General features: G+C 67.0%; 1 protein-coding gene across 1 annotated transcript; it reads right to left on the bottom strand.

Moving 5' to 3' along the window:
* Positions 1–915: 915 nt before the first annotated feature.
* On the bottom strand, positions 916–19099 carry EHD1 (EH domain containing 1). Its single transcript, XM_008253693.4, has 6 exons — positions 18948–19099; positions 17609–18038; positions 15052–15149; positions 4302–4714; positions 2618–2782; positions 916–2422 (listed from the first exon to the last, which is right to left on the bottom strand). The coding sequence occupies exons 1-6, from the start codon at positions 18964–18966 to the stop codon at positions 1898–1900; spliced, it is 1650 nt and encodes a 549-aa protein (XP_008251915.2). The 5' UTR covers positions 18967–19099; the 3' UTR covers positions 916–1897.
* Positions 19100–19105: the final 6 nt, after the last annotated feature.

Below are 19105 nucleotides of genomic sequence, written 5' to 3'. Positions count from 1 at the left end.
GAGGGCTGAGGTAGCCCTGCAGCCAGAGGGGGTCCTCATCCACGAGGGTCGCAGGCACGGGCTGGCCCAGGTGCGAGGCCACAGGCTCTCCCTGACCACCAACCCCACAACTCAGCCCTGGGCTCTGGGCAGGCGTGGGCGTGGGCGCAGGCACCTGCCCCAGCCCCTCCCTCAGTTCAGCTTAGCCTTGGGGTTCACCCCGTGCTCTGGTGGGGGCAAGCCCTGCAGGCCGGAGCACTGGCCAGTCACCCTTCGGAGCCTCTCCTGCTCTCGATAAAACACGGGGCAGGCTCGGCTTTGAACTTGGGCCCCTGGAGGTGTCCAGGCCACCCTGTCTAGGGCTCTGCACTGCGTGACCCCCCGTGGGAAACATCCGGGCACTCCAGGGCCGGGGAGCCCACAGCGGGTGCTCACGGCCATGAGACACGCCCTGGAGATAAATACCTGTTTGTGCCCTGCGTGTGCCCCAACTTGGCCCGGAGCACTCGGTCCCCTACCGCGCCCCGCCGGCACCCAGTGTGTCACCCTCCCGTGCGCGGCGACACGGCCCCATATCTGCAACATCGGGCAGCCCTGGCTGTTTTCACGGCTGGCGCATTGAGCGCAGGGCGCCGGCTCCCGTCTAACTGCCCTCGGGCGGGCATGGAGCCCAGGAGCCCTTGTTCAGGCAGTGCCGGGGCCCGCGGGTGCCCTCTCCTGTGGCCAGGGTGCCGGGACGCCATGAAGACTGCAGAGGCTGCCAGCCCTACCCCGACCCCTCCTTGCCCAGCAGCCCCTGGCGGGGGTCCCTCCTCCCTACCGGGCCGCAGGGCTCCCCGTGAACAGGAGGTGGGAGCACCCGGGCAGGGGTGGCCATTCACTGGGGGGCCCAGGGCTGGTGCCCCCAGAAAGGACGACCGAGCGCCAGACGCCAGCTTCGACAGGCAGAACTCACTTTAATGCCAGGACCAGCGTCCCCGTCAGCTTCCTCCCCAGCTGAGCGTGACCCAGCCCCACCTAACACTGTGCACGGCTCCTAGACCCAGACCCAGGCCTCCTACAGAGTAGCACTGGGGGGCGGGGGTGGGGTGGACCCCCTGGAGCCCACCTGTGCCCCGACAGCTGCCAGCCAGTCAGCGCGTGCGCCCAGGGGCCCCGAGGCTGTGCGTGGACACCGCGGCGGAACGGAGGGAGGCCACTGGCCCAGGCGCTCATGGCTTGGCCAGGGCCACCTTCTGCTTGGCAGGAGGCAGGCGGCGGCTGGGGGCTCAGCCCCGGCTTCCTCCGAGCAGCCCCACACGCACGCCAGCTCCCAGAGGAGCTGGCCCGGGCTGCAGCGTGGGCAAGGCGAGACGGAACCACAGTTCTGAACAAGTGGCCGGAAGTCCTGGAAGACTGGCCAGGCACAGCACCCACGGGGCGCGACTCAGCACCCACACTTCCGGGAAGGCCCCCTCTCCTCCCCTGACCCACCCCCAAAGAAAAGACAGCTCTGCCCTTGCTCCTGTGACTGGCGGCTGGGGGGCCACGGGGCCAGGGCCGCCCACCAGGAGGCCACGCTCGGGGGCTCGGCCTCTGTCTGCACCCGGCCCCGGGCCCTGGAGGCCACTGGAAGGGTGAGCGGGGGCGGGCCGGGCCCCTGCACTCACAGTGGGAGGACGGAGGCCCAGGCCCTGGGTGCGAGGGGCTGCCAGACACAGGAGGCGGCGGCAAGACAGCAGACTGCCTCTAACGTTATATATTAAAATATCCACAGTTCCTGTGCACAGAACCCCGCCCCGCGGCCGAGGCCGCCCCACCGGGCCCGGGCCCGGCCTCCAAAGAAAGATGGGGGCTTTCCTTTTCACGAGCGGAGCGGAGGGGCCCACGCTCGGTCTTTATGGCGCTGGGAACGCGGCCCCGCCCCCCCGCGGCCGCCTCACTCGTGTCTCCGCTTGGAGGGCGGGACGAGGTGCGGCGGCAGGTCGGCGGGCAGCTCGTGGCCCTCCAGCTTGACCTTGATGAGGTGGTTGGCCAGGGCGAACTCCTCGTCGTCCAGCAGCCCGTCCTTGTCCACGTCGGCCAGCTTCCAGATCTTGCCGAGCACCGTGTTGGGCAGCTTGGACTTGACCATCTCCTTCTTGGCGCTGGCGCCCGTGATCTTGCCGTTGACGGGCGACAGCGTGTAGAAGATCTCGTCGTAGGTGGGCTTGTCCTTGCCCACCACCCACTCGACGTCGTCGATGCCCTCGCCGGCACCCTCGCCGTAGCCGTGCCCGAAGGGCCCGTTCATGGTGCCGTCGAAGGCGCCGCCCTTGACCACCTGCGAGGGCATCAGCGACTCCTCCTGGCGCACCAGCACCATGAGCCGCGCGATGTCGTTGGCCAGCATGTCGTCCACCGTGTCCAGCAGCTTGGGCTTCAGGGCCTGGAACTTGCTGAAGTCCTGCGTCTGCAGCTGCTCCTGGGGGCGCAGGACAAAGGACAGGCTGGGCGGGGGCGGGGCAGGAGGCAATGGCTGCCCAGACCCCGCAGAGCCGGACACGGGGGAGCTGCCCCGCCCCATCGCCCGGCAGCTGGGGCTGAGTCACCGCCTCCCCCTCCCCGGGGTCCCGGCCCGGGCCGACCTCCGGGATTCGGGTGGGTGCTGGGCCCGCACCTGCATCTTGCGGAGGCTGGGGAAGTCGCCCGGCGAGATCTGGTGCTCCCGCTCGATCTTCTGGTAGATCTCGCCCAGGTTGTTCACCAGCTCCTTCTTCTTGCTCTCTTTACCGAACACGTTGGGCATCTCCTTCTTGAGAGAGCTGATGATGTAGGCGTGCACCTGCGGGCAGGGAGGGGCATCAGGGAGCCGAAGGGCTGTGGCTGTCCTCCCAGGACCCTGCGGGCCTCGCGGGAACTCTGGCGTCACCATGGGGAGGAGGCGAAGCCGGCCCCAGGGACCGCCCGGCCCCGCCCGGCAGCCACAGGCCTTCCACGTGCCCCGCGAGGCTCGCCCTGGCTGCGTGGCCGAGTGCACGAGCTGGATTGGACCCGCCGTGCCGGTCCCCAGGGCCGCCCGCCACGCGTGTGTGCAGAGCACGCCCCAAGCTCCGTGCGCCCCGCGGGTTACAGGGCGGCACGGCTGCTCCTGGCCATCCCCAGCGTTATCTGCACGGCCATGCCTTGCCCAGACGCCTGCCAAGTCAGGGCGGTGCCCGGCTCACTTCCCCGTGGCGCCCTCGGTTCTCCCGGCCCTGGCGAGGAAGTCCAGCCGGCCGGCCCCACCCGGCACCCCCCACCCGGCCTGCCCCTGCCTCCCTGGGGCCGGCAGCCCTGCGCCGTCAACAGGGCTGGCGCCGAGGACCTCCCAGGGCCGCGAGGGCAAGGGATCAGAGCAAAAGGGAAACAGCTGCCCGACAGCAGGCGTGGGACAGAGCGGAGACCCCCGGGCTTTCCAGGCTGGTGACTCAACGTGCCCAGGGCCAGCGGCTCTCAGGGCCTTGTGCGGGGAGCTGCCCCTCCCTGCTTCCTCCGAGGCCACGGCGTCCCAGGGCTTTCGCAAACCTGTTCTGCACTGGGTGGCTCCACACCCAGGACCAGGCCCAGTCCCGGTCCCCAGCACGGCTCTGCGGGCCACGGGCAGGTGACCGCTGCCCGCTCTCAGCAGCACTCTCCAGACAGTTGGGGACACAGAAGTGACAGGCCTGGACTGGCCACCAGGACGGTGGACGAGCAGAGCCTGGCCCGGCGCTGGGGTGCCTGGCAGCAGCTGGCCAGGCCCCGCACTCGGCCATCACCCGCCTGCTCACGCTCGGGTCTGCGGCTGGTGCGGGGCTGTCCAAAGTCAGGCCTCCACAGGGGACACCCTCCGTCCGTCCCCATGGTGGCGTTAACTTGATCTCCGCGCCCCAGCCTCCCTGAGCTCGCGCGCAAACCTTGGCCGGGCCCCGAGATTCCAAACTGTTGAGCAATCTGGGCGCTCCCCGCCGGGCGTCACCGGGCCCCAAGTTTCCACGAAAGGGTCGGAGCTGGTGGACGAGGCCTGCGTGGACGGGCGCCAGCTCACCGGGATCTGGGCTTCACGCCCAGTGTCCGCCCGGGGTCGCGGCTGGCGCCTGGCTCCCCAGGGTCACTCCCACGGGGCTCAGCCCACAGCAACACAAACAACCCCAGGACTTTCTGTGTGCACGGAGCGCCGGGCTGGGGGCTGGAGCCACTCCCCGGGCCCCCCGGGCCCCCCAGGCCCGCCCCGCCCCGCCCCGCCCCGCGCACGCTCCTGCACCAGGGAAGCCTGCAGGGGGAGCGGAGGAGGCCGGGGCACGCCTCTGCTTCCTGCTGGACGCCCCGCCCCCCAGGCCCACCTTGGCCAGCCGCGCGCGCTTGATGAGGTCGTTGAGCTTGCGCAGGGCGGCGTTGCGGGGCAGCGACTGGATGTCCTTGAACAGGTCCTGCTCCTCGGCCTCGAACAGCTTGCGGTTGTCGGGGATGAGCAGCGGGTGGGACCAGAAGGAGCCGATGTAGACGCGGACCACCTCGGGCGTGTTGATGATCTTGCCCAGCGACCACATGAGGGCGCCGTAGACGCGCATCAGCTGCTGCGTCTCGATCTGGTCGGCCTTGTTGAGCACCACGCGGATCTTGTCCTCGTGGTTCTTGAGGGCCTTGATGACCTCCGAGAACTCGTCCGAGATGTCCAGCTTGTGGGCGTCGAAGAGCAGGATGATGCGGTCCACGCGCTCGGCGAACCACTCGAGGACGGCCGCGAAGTCGTAGCCTGGGGGCGACACGGGGCCAGCTTGAGCTCGGGAGGCCTGGCGGCTGGACAGCCAGGCCACGCCCCCCGGAGGGGGGAGCATCAGAGAGGGGAGAGACATCTCCTACCGCTGGTTCACTCCCCAAATGCTACAAGAGCCAGGACTGGGCCAGGTCAAGGCCAGGAGCCTGGAGCTTCCTCCAGGTCTCCCGCGTGGGGGCAGGGGCCCAAGCACTTGGGCCACCACCCGCTGCCGCCCAGGTGCGCCAGCGGGGAGCTAGACGGTAAGCAGAGGGGCCAGGACTCACACCAGCCCTCCAACATGGCAGCTTAACCCCCTACGCCCAGCCGCCGGCCCCTATAAAGCTGCCTTTTTAGGTGTTTTGTTGTTTGTTGGAAAGGTACGGGGGTGGGTGTGGGGGTAGACAGATCTCCCATCTGCTGGTTCACTGTGCAAATGCCCACGATGCCAGGGCTGGGTCTGGCTGGAGCCGGGAGCCCCATCCGGGTCTCCGTGAGGGTGGTTGGGACTCAACGACTTGAGCCACACCTGCTGCCCCAGGTCCACATCAGCAGGGAAGGAGCCAGGAGCAGAGCTGCGACTGAACTCAAAGTCCTCCGACGCGGGGCACGGCTGCCCCCGAGGTCACCGCTTCAGCTCCCAGAATGCACAGCACCTGAAGTGCCCCACCCATCAGCGCTGGCGCGGACAGGCACAGACACAAAGCATGAGCTCCAGAACGGGGGGGGGGGGGGGGGGGGCCGCGTGGCCCAGGGGACATGGAGGGCGCGTCTGCTGCAGCTCCGACCCTATCCACTCTGGTACCTGCGGCGCTTATCTGCTGCCGATGCCAAAAGCCTCCTGTTTAAGCTTTGCCACTTTGGTTGCAGTTGGGACCAGACTGGGCCCCCACTTGTCCTATGCAAATGGAGTCCGACTGCCCCGGCTGCACAGGTTCCGCTCAGTCATTGCAACAGAAACCCTAACGTTTGCAAAGCTGCCTGTGCGAACTCTGAGCCCTGGGCGTGGCCACCACTTCCCCTCGCAGGTCTCTGGGCCAGGAGGCTGGGCCACGGGCTCCAGCTCCAGACCCCTTCTCTGCCACCTCTCGCCACCCAGCCAATGTGAACTGTGCCATCTGTGGCAGAGCCTGCTAACTGGAATTCCCTCTTTGGTGACAGAACTGTCTGATCTTAGCCGGGTTCATGGCCTCCCATGCCGCAGAAATGAACAAGAAAGGTGTCTAAGCCTGTGTGGCTTTTCCCCTCTCTGAGGACTGGGATGCCCATGGGATGGTGTGAGCTGCAGCAACCGCTTTGGGTTCAGAGACGAAAGGTGCATGTTTGGAAGGCCATGGGGGTGACTTCCCACATCAAATGCCTGATTGCAGCCGTTGACTTCGGCTCTCCGTACCAGTGGTTTAATTTGCATCCCATTTGACAACCATGCTCCTTCAAAATGTTTCCATTCAGAAAGAGGAAAACAGTGAGAAAAATGTTTCCACTTCTTCGTCCCTAGAAGTAAGTAAAGAATTCTGTTCTCCACCTTAGGGACACAGAGAGATTGGCGCAGAGCCTTGGGGGGGGGGGGGGGCGGGCGGGGGGGGGTCATTCCTGCCCGAGGTGCCACTCACCTAGCGCCTCCACAGCCTGGGACACAGCACCCGCCTCCCGCCCCCACGAGGGCCCAGCTCAGCAACCCGTCACGGCCTCCACCCTGGCGGGACCTGACGCCCCGCGGGCAGCCCACAGCACCCCACGGCTCTAAGCTGAAGCCCGGACAGCTCTGCTGGCCCCCTGCTCCGCCGCCAGGCACCTGGCTCAGGGGTCCAGCCTCCCGCTGCGCAGGCACCCACGGGATCGGGGCCCTGGAATAAGCTGTCTCTGGCTCCACTCCGGCCCTGTGGCCTCCGGTCTCCTAACTTCTGAGCTACGCTTTTCCCATGTAAAATCCAAGCCCCCGAGCACAGTGGGTTCAGCCCCTGCCTGTGGCACCGGGAGCCACGTGGGCGCCGGTTCGAGTCCCATCTGCTCCTCTTCCGACCCAGCTCCCTGCTGTGGCCTGGGAAAGTAGAGAGGATGGCCCAAGTGCTTGGGCTCTGCACCCACATGGGAGACCCGGAGGAGGCTCCTGGCTCCTGGGTTGGGCCTGGGCCCTGGCTGTTGTGGCACCTGGGAGGGGACCAGCGGATGGAGACCTCTCCCCCTCTCTCCCCAGTCTGTAACACTGCCTCTCAAGTAAATTAATCTTTTTTAAAAATCCAAATCATGACTCCTCTCATGGTCTCACAGGAGGGTTAAATCCGGAGGCGCAGGCCCAGAATCTCCCAGGGGAGGGGGAGGGGCAGGCCTGGCTCCGATGTCATCCTGGAGGAATGCGGCCAGCACAGCACGCACTGCGCCTCCCAGGCCTTCCCAGGCCCAGGGCAGCCCCCAGCCAGGCCGAGGCGCGCGGGCATGGCCAGGGCCAGCAGAGCCGCAGGCCTCTGAGCTCAGGTGTGGGGGGGCAGCGAGCAAGGACCAGGGCAGTGCCAGGAGGCCCCGGGCGCCCTCCCTCCCTACAGGGGGCTCTGGGAGGCCCAGGGCGAGAGGTCAGCGGAACACTGGGAGGGGAAGGAGGGGGCGCGGCTGGGAATGGGGCCCACCTGGGGCACCGGCTGCCCTGGGAGTACAGGGCAGGGCCGACAAAGCGATAACCAAGGGCTGAACTCAGCTCTCCACTCAGCGAAAGCCAGGCTCGGCTTCTGCCCTCTGCCTCCTGCCCGGCCAGCGCAGCTGGAACCAAAGCTCCCCCAGCTGGGGATGCGGTGGGGCCAGGAAAGAGTTCCTGGGAACGGGACCCCGACGGGCTGTGCTCAGCTCATGCTGGCCTTGGCCTGGGGTCGGGGCAGCACCTGGGGAGGTGAGGTCAGCAGCCCCAACCCAGCCCAGTGCGGCTTCAGCCCCCTCCCTGGGCGGTGGAGGAACAGAGAGAGGAGGAGTCTCCCTGAATCCATGCATTGAACAAAGCCCCCGCTGCCGGTCCCCACGGCCCCAGCCCGAGCTCGCCCGGCTCCCACCCCACCCGCAAACCCTGGCCAACCCCTCAGGCCGGAGTCATCAGAGCGGGGTCCATTTTTTGCAGGTGAATGAAATTTCCTGTTTATGATGGAAAATGCTCACACTTTCGGAGTGAGGGAGACACAGTGACTGGCCAAGCACACCCACAGCTCACAGAGGTCAGAGTGCCGAGGCTGGGCCACGCTGCGGCGTGTAACCACCGCCAAGCCCCCGGGACGCACCTTGCCCGGCCTCAAGGAGGCACCAGGGCTACGCGGCACGGCGGGGCGGCTGTGTGGGGAGCTGTGCTCAGGCCCAGCGGGGCCCCGTGGCCACTGATGGAGAGAACACTGGTGACTCCACAAAGGACACAAACGAGGGGCCGGCGCTGTGGCCCAGCGGGTGTAGCCACCACCGACATACGGGCGCTGGTCTGAGTCCCCGCTGCTCCACTTCCGGCCCAGCGCCCTGCTAATGCACCTGGGAAAGCAGCAGAGGACGGCCCGAGTGCTTGGGCCCCTGCAGCCACGTGGGAGACCCAGAAGAAGCTCCTGGCTCCTGGCTTCAGTCCGGCCCAGCTGCGGCCATTTGCAACCGTTGGGGAGTAAACCAGTGGGTGGACAATTTCCTTCTCCCTAACTCTGCCTTTCAAATAAATAAATCTTAAAAAATAAATAAATAAAAAGAAGACATAAATGGCCCAAGGGCCTGGGCTGAGTTCAAATGGGACGCAGCAGTGTCAGACATGCTACTGTCATTTCGATGCTTGATCTGTCTGTCTCTCCATTGTCTGCTCTCTGCCTTTCAATTAAATCAATCTTAGAGAAAAACAAAAGGCGAGAGCCAGTGAGCCGGCAACACAAGCCCCTGCCCGCCAGCCCTGGGACCCTCAAGACGCTGCCCGAGGGAAACGGGCACGGGGCACACACGGCGACCCCACCGAGCCCAGGGAGAGGGGATGCGCGGGGAACAGGCAGCCTGTGCTGGGGACACAGCAAGGCCTCGGGGCCAGACGGGAAGGCACTGCCACCTCCTAGCGCCCTGCACACGCCACCCCGTGGGGCTCACATAGACCCCAGCGGCTTCTAAAGTGAAAACTATGGGTGAGAGGCAGAGGCAGGAGGAGTGGCGTCACCGCGGGCAGCCGGGTGACCTGGCCAGGGGCATGGCTGCCTTCCCCTGGGGGCCCCCGCAGGCCCCGGCTGCACTGGGCCCCGGATGTCCCTGAGTGGTTCCGATGCTGCCCACACTCCCGGCGCAGGTGGCTCCAGCGGCAGGGGAAGCTGCTTCCCCCATCCCAAGTTTCCAGAACACGGACAATGGAGGGCTTGTCCGCAGGCACTTTTGTTTCCTGCCATTCAGGCTGCCCAGGCCTGGGGGCTTCTCGCTGGCCCAGGACAAACAAGCCAAACAAGCCGGGAGTGCAAGGCGGAGACTGGGGCGGAGCGTCGTCCCCCCCCCCCCCCCCCCCCGCCGAGGGGCTCAGCACAGCGGTGAGCAGGGGCCTCCACACTCCCAGGCTCCCACCCGAGGGAAACTGAGGCACACGGAGCACCGTCCAGCACCTGAGTCAGGACTGCCCCTGCACAGGACCAGGGCAGCCGGCGGCGCCTTGGGTCCCGCCCCACAGTGGGCTGCCCCTCAGGGAGGCAGACCCTGGGCCCTGGCTCTGAGTCCATTTCCATGACATTCCGTGTGGCGTGGGTCGCCTGGGCCAGGGGCACTTCCTGCGTGGATCACTATGGTGCATGAGGGCGTGCGTCCCATACCTGACGCAGGAGAGACACCACGCCCGACCTAACAACAGACAGCGGGGGCCGCCGCCTGAGAAGCCCACCCCCACGTCACAGTCCTGCCTGCTCTGCTTCTGATCCAGCTCCCTAAGGTGCCTGACGGGCAGCACATGACGGCAAGCACCCGGGCCCCTGTGGGAGCCCAGGATGGAGCTCCTGGCTCCAGGCCTCGGCCTGGCTCAGCCTTGGCTGTTGTGGCCATTTGGGGAGTGAACCAGCGGATGGAAGACCTCTCCATCACTTTGCCTTTCAGATAAAACAACTTTAAAAATAAAAATAAATAACCAAGGAGTGGCAGGAAGGGCAGACGACTCTGTATTTGGCCCATATTTCAATCTGGAACCTTCCACTCAACAGCCGGTGGTGGGACCCTCGCAGGCCGCCCGCCCCTCTCGGTGCAGGGTGAGGACGGTGGCAGGAGCCCCCCCCCCCCCCCAGCGTGGGCTCCTGTTTACGAGCAGGATGCGTGTTTGGGATTGAGAGGGAGGCCTGGAGCATGCCGAGTGTGTGGGATGGAACAGCTTCAGAACAACTCAGGCCCCAAATATAAACGAACATGTGCAGGCGCCCGGGCCGCCTGCCACCCAGCCCGCCGCCAGCGCGCAGCCCAGGGAACGGGTGCGAGGCCAGCACGGCGGGGAGGGCAGGGCAGAGCGGGCCGGGCGGTTCTGGGTTCTGGAACCGGGCGGGAAGCGGCTGGTGGGGCGCTGTGGGGCCTGGGCTGTTCCCCGCAGGGCCTGGGAGCCTGGCTGTCTCGGGCCTTCATTCTTCATCAGAACACTTAATTATGCGCCCGGCGCGAGGGGCGAGGGCTGGCGCCTGTCTCCTCCTGCATCGCCAGCAAAGCCCTACCCCGCGGCACCATGAACCTTCCCCTTCAGATCTGCGTCACAGATGTCGCGAAGCCAGGGGGACACAGCCTCCGGGCAGCCCCTCAGAAGGCACCTGCGGGAGGCGGGCCGCCCAGCACAGCAGGCCGCACGGTGGGAGTGAGCTGGGGCGGGGCTATCCGACCACTAGGGGTCAGCAGGGCTTGGGAGATCAGCTGCAGGAGGGCAGTGAGGGCCCAGCGCCCAGCAGCTTCTGTCGGGAGGCAGAGGACAGAGGAAGGGAGGCAAGTCCCAGCGCTGTTGCCCGAAGCCACCCGAAGCCAGACCTCGGAGGCTGCCGTGGGCCGGGCCGAGGTGGGGGCGGCCGCTGTGCGTCTCAGGAGAGCTGGGGAGCCCGCCACGCCTTCTCACCAAGGCCCCTTCTCCCGGCCTGGGTCCGAGCCCAGTGCCTGCCAGCCAGGGTGTGCTGTGGGCCTCTGCCTCCCCGGCAGTCGGCGCCACCTCGAGTCTGAGCCGAACACCAGCCCCCTGCTGCCGCCTCCTGCCCAGCAAAAACCGAGGCACAGAAGTCGCAGCCCGGCTCAGGGGCAGGAGGACACTGGCCAGGCCCGCTGCGGGTGTGCCCTGCCCGCGGCCCCGCTGTGACCGCAGCTGGTCGCGTCCAGCTGCCCTCTGGACCGCTCCTTATCAGTCACGTGGCAGCAGGCAGGACCGAGCGCCGTCCCGAGGTCGCCCTCGGTGCCGACACAGGAGAGGCGTCTTTCACGGCGCTCAGGTGAGCCGAGACCCCCTCTCTTCCCGGAGACAACTCTCAGGGGTCCCGCAGGGCTCGGGCTACATCCTGACCGCTCAGGGCCCGCACTGGCCTCGCCTCATCTCTGTGAGCAGTGTTTCCCACACATGGGAGGGCCGCGGGGAGAGGCAGAAGGCGGGGGCAGGCCGAGCGGGCGGGCAGGGCACCGCAGCCGCCGCGGGGCCACAGCTGTGCGCCCTGCTGGCCTGTCCTTCTGCAAGGGAAACACCTGCTCCGCGCGCTGCCAGCAGGGCCGGGAACGCGGCTGCCTGGACTTCCTGTGCCGGGCGGGGTCTCCGGGGAGGAGAAGCCGGCTCCCCGGCAGCGCGGCCAGCAGCTGCCACCACCCCGGGGCCGCACTCAGCACATCCCAGAGGCGCCAACTGGTGGTCCTTCTGCCAACTGCGCAACTTTCAGTAGGACACACGCCTTTGACCAAGACCTCTGGGCGGCAGAGGGAGAGGAACGGCCGGCAAAGTCGCTGCTGCAGGCGGGAGCCCGTTCTTCCCGCTGGAGCGAGGCGCTGACCTCTCGGCCCAGGGTGCGGTGGGGAGGCCGGGCTGCGCACGACCCTGAGGCCTGTCTCCCGCCCGGAGCGGGACAGAGCAGGGCCTGGCGTCTCAGGACTGCCCGGCAGCCCCTGTTCCCCCAGCCCCCGGGCGAGACACGGGGAGCCACTGACGCCGTGACTGGGGCCACGCTAAGCGCGCTGCAGTGCCACACAGGGCAAGTGCCGACACCAGCGCCCGCCTGTCCCCTTCCTGACGGCAGCGCCAGCAGTGGAAGCTGTCCCCACACGCCGGGACGCACAGTCGGGGCAGGCATTCGGCACAGCGGGTTAAGATGCTGGACCCCCGTATCACGGCACCAGTCCGAGCCCTGGCGGCTCCACTTCCGATCGAGCTCCCTGCTAACGCGTCCAGGAGAGCACTGGAACGTCGCCCAGGTGCCTGGGCCCCTGCCACCCACGTGAGAAACCCGGGCTGAGTTCCCGGCTTCTGCCTGGCCCAGCCCTGGCTGTGGTGGGCAGCTCGAGATTCTTCTGCCTCTGGTTCTCTGCCTTTCACGTAAAATACATCAACAAACAGCGCACGCGCCCCGCACTCAGCCTGCTGAGGCTGGAGAGTCAGTCAGAACCCCACAGGAGGCGTGCCCGCCCCGGGGCAGCGCCCGATTCCGTCTCTGTATTAGACAGGGGCTGAGAAAGCCCAACTCCTGCAAACACCCAAACGCCTCCCTCTGGCTCTGACCGCGCATGGCGTCCCGGCAAGATAATCCCCCCTGGCGAGCCCTGACCCTTATCAGAGCAGTGTCCACACCAGGGGCCTGCGGGGCCTCCCTTGGACGCCCCCAGCAGAAAAGTCCCCACCTGCCACCAACAAGATAACCCCCTTAAAGAAAGGCCCGCACCTCCGCTGGAGGCAGCCGGACACTGAACCCCCAGTGGCTCTTCACTCCGATGTCCTGGGCGTGCCTCCTCCATCCCAGCGGGGCTGACGCCAGCAGTGACAAACAACACTGGCCCTGGCCCTGGCATTTTAGGAGGGGCCCCCTGCACTCCTAGGGCATCCCTATCACCAGGGGCTCAGGAACCTCAAAGCCCAGCCTTGGGGCTGGCACTGTGGCACAGCCACCCCCTGCAGTGCCGGCATCCCATATGGGCACTGGTTCAAGACCCAGCTGCTCCACTTCCAATCCAGCTCTCTGCTGTGGCCTGGGAAAGCAGTAGAAGATGGCCCAAGTGCTTGGGCCCCTGCATGGGAGACCCAGAAGAAGCTCCTGGCTCCTGATCGGCGCAGCTCCGGCCGTTGTAGCCAATTGGGGAGTGAACCAGCGGATGGAAGACCTCTCGCTCTGTCTCTACCTCTCTAACTCTGTCTTTCAAGTAAATAAAAAAATCTTAGCCTTACAACCTAAGCAGCAGACTTTTTTTTTAAAGATGTATTTATTTGAAAGAGTTACAGAGAGAGATAGAGAGACAATGACCTTCCACCTGCTGGTTCATCCTCCAAGTGCCCCCACAGCCAGGGCTGGGCCAAACTGAAGCCCTGTCCTGGTCTCCCACGTGGGTGCAGGGGCCCAAGCACTTGGCCATCTTCTGCTGCTTTCCCAGGTGCATTAGCAGGGAGCTGGCTCAGAACTGAAGCAGCCAGGACTTGAACCGACACCCACATGGGATGCAGGCACTGCAGGCAGTGGGCTTAACCCACTGTGCCACAGTGCTGGCCCCAAGCGGCAGCTTTTAAACCAGACTGGAGGTGGAACGAGCAGGGGCCCTGTGACAACACCAGGAAGCAACGAGAACAGAACCCCCCGCTCACGCCCACAGGTGAGGTCCCGCAGCCCACACCACAGCGGCTGGCTTCCACTGCAAGGCCCGGCACTGCACGTGGCCCACAGGGCGAGGGACATAGAGAAGACTGGGAGTTAATGATAAACAGGCCCGGCCACCAGTCCACAGCCCCCCCGTGGTCTGACCTGTTTTCATTTCGCCCAAGCAGCTGCAGACTCCACCCCTACTTAGCAGGTCCCAGCCACAGCTCCCCCGGCCCCAAGGCGCCCACCCGCCTGACTGCGGAAGACCAGGCTGGAGTTCCAGGCTCCTGGCCTCAGCCGGGCCCAGCCCTGGCCATTGCTGCCATCTGGGAAGTGAACCAGTGGACGGAAGGTCTCTTTCTCGCTCTCTCCCTCTCGCTCTGTCCCGCTGCCTTCAATTAAATAGAACTTTTAAAAAAAGGGGTGGCTGGTGCCGTGGGGTGGCAGGTAAAACCACCACCTAGGACGCCAGCATCCATACGGGCGCCAGCTCCTGTCTCAGCGGCTCCACTTCTGATCCAGCTCTCTGCTAATGGCCCGGGTACCCACGGCCTGCCACCCATATGGGAGACCCCGACTGAGTCCCTGGCTCCTGGCTTCGGCCTGGCCTAGCTCTGGCCATCGTGGCCATCTGGGGAGTGGACAGCAGAAGGAAGACCTCTCTATGTGTCTCTCCGTCTCTCTGTATAACCCTGACTTTCAAATAAACAAATTTTAGGGAAAAAACCAGCGGCAGTGGCAGAAAAGATGACCCAGTCCAGGCTTACCCGGAACCAGAAGGCAAAACCCAAAAACGCGGTTGGAACGGGCCTTGCACACCACGGCACAGTGGGAAAACCCCAGGCTGCAAACACAGCCCCCAGGGGAGGCGCTACAGCGTCTACGCGAGTGCACCCACATTTCTGGACTCAACATAGCCCGCCAGGCTCACTCACAGCCCTGCTGGGCTCACGGGGACTCACAGCGCCTCAAGCGCAGGACAGTTCAACACAAACAGGCGAGCCCCAGGTGGCGCCAGGGGCCCGGCCAGGGTCGGCGATATGGAGGGGAGCCCGGCCCCACCCCACCACCCATCCTGTGGCTTCCGGCACATCCTACGGTGGTTGTTGTCTTCTTTAGAGATTTTCATGTATTTATTTGAAAGTCAGAATTACGGGGAGAGGGAGAGGGGGAGAGGGGGAGAAGGGGAGAGGGGGAGAGGGGGAGAGAAGGAGAGAGAGGGGGGGAGAGAGAGGGAGAGAGAGACCCCTTCCATCTGCTGGTTCACTCCCGACAGCTCAACTGCCGGTGCTGGACCAGGCCGGAGCCAGGAGCCGGGAGCTTCATCCAGGCCCAGCTGGGGGCCAGGGCCCAAATACGGGGGCCATTTTACGTTGAATTCTCCAGGGCCAGCAGCAGGGAGCTAGCTTGGAAGTGGGGCAGCAGGAACATGAACGGTACCCACACGGGACGCCGGCACCACAGGTGGCGGCTTTACCCGCTTTGCTGCAATACTGGCCCCATTCCAGGGCCCCGAAAGGACAGCGGCCACCCAGAACCGTGGGCGCGTCCTCGCTGTCCCTGTCACCTGCCCGGGCACCCGCTCACCTCTGCTGATGCGCTGCTTCTCTCCGGACAGGATGCCGGGGGTGTCGATGATGCTGATGCTGTCTAGCACCGGGTTGGGCAGCTGGGCACACATGAACCTACGCGAGACAAGGTGGGAGACCGCGGTCAGCAGCGAGCTGGGCTGCTCTCCTCACCCCTGCATCTCCACTTCCGCTTCCCTTCCAGAAGGGGCCTGCGGGAGCCTCTCCACCGTCTTCACGTGCAGGCTGGCCGGCAAGCGGCCCTCAAACTGACCCCATCAGCACTTCCCGCGCAGCCGCCCGACCCCAGAGTTCGAGAGTTCAGCTTCCAAGTTGCTGAGTCGCCCGTGCACACTGCGTGCGCCGGGGTCACCATTCCGCTCAGAAGGAAACAGAAGGGTGACTCGGGGCCCTGGGCGTCCCGCGCTGAAATCTGCAACCACCCGAGGCGTCCTCTTCCTGCTGGGGCCACCCGCCGGGCTGGGGGCCGCGCAGGAAGTGCAGCCAACCACTCTGCCCAGAACGACGCGTGACGGGCTGACGGCTCACTCCAAGGGCTCAGCCACGCCAGAACGAGCCTGCGCCCGGCACAGCCCTCCCTCGACGCCCAAGCTCCTTCCAAGGCCTCTCTGACAGAGGTGCCACGAGCAAAGCAGCAAGCGACCCCCAGGCTGGGGGCGGCTGGAGCCCAGAGCCCAGCCAGCTGCCCACCGGCGGGAGCGCGCCTCGGCCCGCGCCCTCCCTGGGCCAGCAGCCGGGCACCCAGGCCTGGGGGTCAGCGAGGGAGGGAGTCGCTGGACAGAGGCCACCGAAGGGAGGGCTCTGGAAAACTGGCCCGAGAGCAGCGCATGTCCAAGTGCCCTGGCCGCCAGCCAGGCAAGCGAGGGAACATCTGCAGGACCCGTGTGGAGCGCAGGGCGCAGGGCCCAAGAGGAGCCAAGAGGAGCCACGCTGACCCCGCGCACAGTGGGCAGGCCTGGCCATGCAGCGGGGAGTTCTCACGATACCCTCAGGGTGCCCTGATGCAGGCCCTGCTCCTGAGGGCGGCCCCTGGGTGGGGGCCGAGTGAGGCGGTGACCGGCTGGGACATGGGGACCCCGAGAGTGAGGTGGTGACCGGCTGGGACATGGGGACCCCGAGAGTGAGGTGGTGACCGGCTGGGACACGGGGACCCCCCCGAGAGTGAGGTGGTGACCGGCTGGGACATGGGGACCCCGAGAGTGAGGGTGGTGACCGGCTGGGACATGGGGGACCCCGAGAGTGAGGTGGTGACCAGCTGGGACATGGGGGCCCCCAAGAGTGAGGTGGTGACCGGCTGGGACAGGCTGCCTCAGCCAGACAAGTCCCCTTTGTTGTCCCCACTAGCGAGGCCGCTGCTCCGTGCCTCCCTCGGACCAGGCCCGCCGGCATCCGGGGACTTTCTGGAGAAGGCAGAGTGTGGTTCTGGGATCTGGGGGCCAGGCAGGTGGGGGCTGCTGAGAGGACAGAGACCCTGCCGGCCCCGAATGAAGACCACGGGCAGCAGGGGAGGGACGGCTTCCCCACAGGCCGCGCACACGGGGACCCAGCGTCCCACCAGGGCAGCCAAACTTTTCCCGGGGCCCAACAGCTGGAGCCCACGGCGGCCGACAGACAGGCGCGGTCCAGCCGAGGCCCAAGGGTCCTGGGAGCCTTAGCCCAAAGGGCTTTTCTTCCCGCTGACCTTAGCACTCACAGGCCATCAGCCACAAACCAGCCTGAGATGCCCGGAGGCCCAAAGAGCCGTATTAAGTGTCAGCACCGGGCCCGGAGGAGCCTGGGCCGGGCTGTGGGGCCAGCTGGTCCGCCCCGCGCAGGCTGGACAGTGTCTGCACAGGAATGCGGCGTGTAGGGTGGGGACGGGGCAGGCCTCAGCGCCCATTCCTCAGCTCCCCAGCCCCGGAGTCGTCCTGGAATGGGGGGAGGGGCGGGTCTGGCTCCTCTGGTATGTCCCTGGGGGGGTGGCCTGGGCGGTGCACGCCCTGGGGGAGGCCAGTGCCTCTCATTCCCAGGGCCCTCACCCCCTGGACGTGGGCTGAGATCCAAGCAGCGTAAGGAGCTTCGGGGGTCGCCTTCCAGGCCACCAGGCCACTGCCCCGAGCTGTTTCCCCCCACAGCGACCCCTTAGGAAGGGCGCTGGGGAGCCCCGCTCCAACACCAAGGGGCTGCCCATGCCACCCGCACAAAGCCGCGGGGGCCCGGGGAGGCAGCGCTGGGGGTGTCAGCCCCGCCGCGCCAAGTTTGCACGACCCCCGAAGGGAGGGAGGGGGCGGGCTGGCTCGGAATGAATTAAGCGCGTCAGGTCCGGGGCGGGGGGCCGTGGAGACCCGAGAGCGGCCAGGAGCACTGCCCCCGGCGCTGGGCGAAGAGGGGCTGGGGTCTGCCCAAGGCCTTGGAATTTGAGGGTCCGGAGGCGCGGGGAGCCGGCGACGCCCCCTCCCGGGCTGCCCGAGGCGTCTTCCCCGGGCCGGGCCCTGCCCCGAGGGTCTCCAGGGGGCCTCGCAGACAAAGGACGGCGGGGTCACGGCCCGGGAGGGGGCGGGTGGGGTCGGCCGCACCTGTTGAGGAAGGCGTTCCCGAAGGCGTTGAGCTTGCGGAAGGGGCGCCGCGGGTCCACGACGAGCGCGTTGCCCGGCACCACGCCCTCGCTGGGCCCGTGCATGACCGCGATGAACGAGTCGGTGGTGGGCTCGGGCCCGATGCGCATCCCCGGGAAGTCCTGCTCGATCAGGTGCCGGATGAAGGTGGTCTTGCCCGTGCTGTACTGGCCCACGAGCAGCACCATGGGCTTGTTGTCGAAGTCCGCGTCCTCCAGCGCGGGCGAGTGGAACTCGTGGAAGCGGTAGTGCTCCTCCAGCGGCAGCAGCTTCTGCGCGTACAGCTGCCGCAGGCCCTCGGCCACCGTCTGGAACAGCTCCGGCTCCTTCTTGCGCCGCGCATCCTTGCTGACCCAGCTGAACATGCTGCCGGACACGGTGCTGGCGGCGGCTGCGGGGCGGAGAGCGGCTGAGAGCCGGCGCGGAGGGCGCGGGGCCGACGAGGGGCCGGGCCGGCCGGCGGCGGGCAGCGGGCGGGAGCGGCCCGCACTGCGCAGGCGCACGGCGCGGCTCGCGGAGGCGCCCTCTGCCGAGTGGAGCGCGCGCCCGGCCGGGCGCCCTTTATAGGGCCGGGCGCGGCGTGCGGGTGCCCGCGCCGCCGCCGCGGGGTGGGGGCAGCGCGGCCTCGGGAGCGGGAGGGAGGAGCCCCTCCGGGCCCCGCCCCCAGCCCCGTGCCACGTCCTCCCCTCCCCCGCCTGCTATTGGCTGAGTCCAAATCTCGCGAGCTTCTGGCCGGGGCGCCGTGGCAACCGCACCTGTTTCGCCCCGCCCCTCGCGGGGCGGCTCGCGGAAGTGCTGCGGTTGGAAAGGCGGGAACTGAGGGGTCGGCGTTCGAGGTGTTACCCGCCTTGCGAGCACCCGTGCGCCCCCGCCCCCGCCACAGGGCTCCGCGAGACACCCAGTTAGACGCCCGGGAGCCCGGACAGTGCGCCTCATCCGGTTCCCCTCAGAACCGTCCTCCCGCCGCCTGCGGCCCTCGGGAGCCCGCGGCCCGCTCACTCTGATCGCCCCGGGACCGGGAGAGGCAGGAGAGGGGCGGAGGAAGCCGAGCGTCCGAAAGAGCGGGCGGGCGTCCGGGGGCGCCCACGGGCCGTGCGGGCACCGTGGCAGGGCACGAGGCGATAAAACGGAAGCCGAGGCCCTCCGGCCACGAGCGTTTAAGGAAGTGAAATCGGAAATTCCCCGCGTGCGGGGGCAACAACGCAGCCTGTGGGAACTTAGGGGAAATTCAAAAGCCCAAGTACTTCCGCTTTCTCCTGCGGAGCACGGCCGGCGACCCCCCGGGCCCCGGGCCCCTTACCGGTCCCCGGCTCTTCCATCGGCTCAGGCCCCCGCCATCCTCCCTGGCCGCGCCTCGGCCTCCTGGGGCCGCTGAGAACCCTCCCGGGTGACGTCAGAGCCCGGGCACCGCGATTGTTAGGTAACCAGGTCTGGACACCTGCAAGAGGGGACCTGGGG

The sequence above is a fragment of the Oryctolagus cuniculus genome, chromosome 1 (genome assembly GCF_964237555.1).
Source record: "Oryctolagus cuniculus chromosome 1, mOryCun1.1, whole genome shotgun sequence".
NCBI classification, from domain to species: domain Eukaryota; kingdom Metazoa; phylum Chordata; class Mammalia; order Lagomorpha; family Leporidae; genus Oryctolagus; species Oryctolagus cuniculus.
This window is presented reverse-complemented; position numbering and strand designations above follow the sequence as displayed.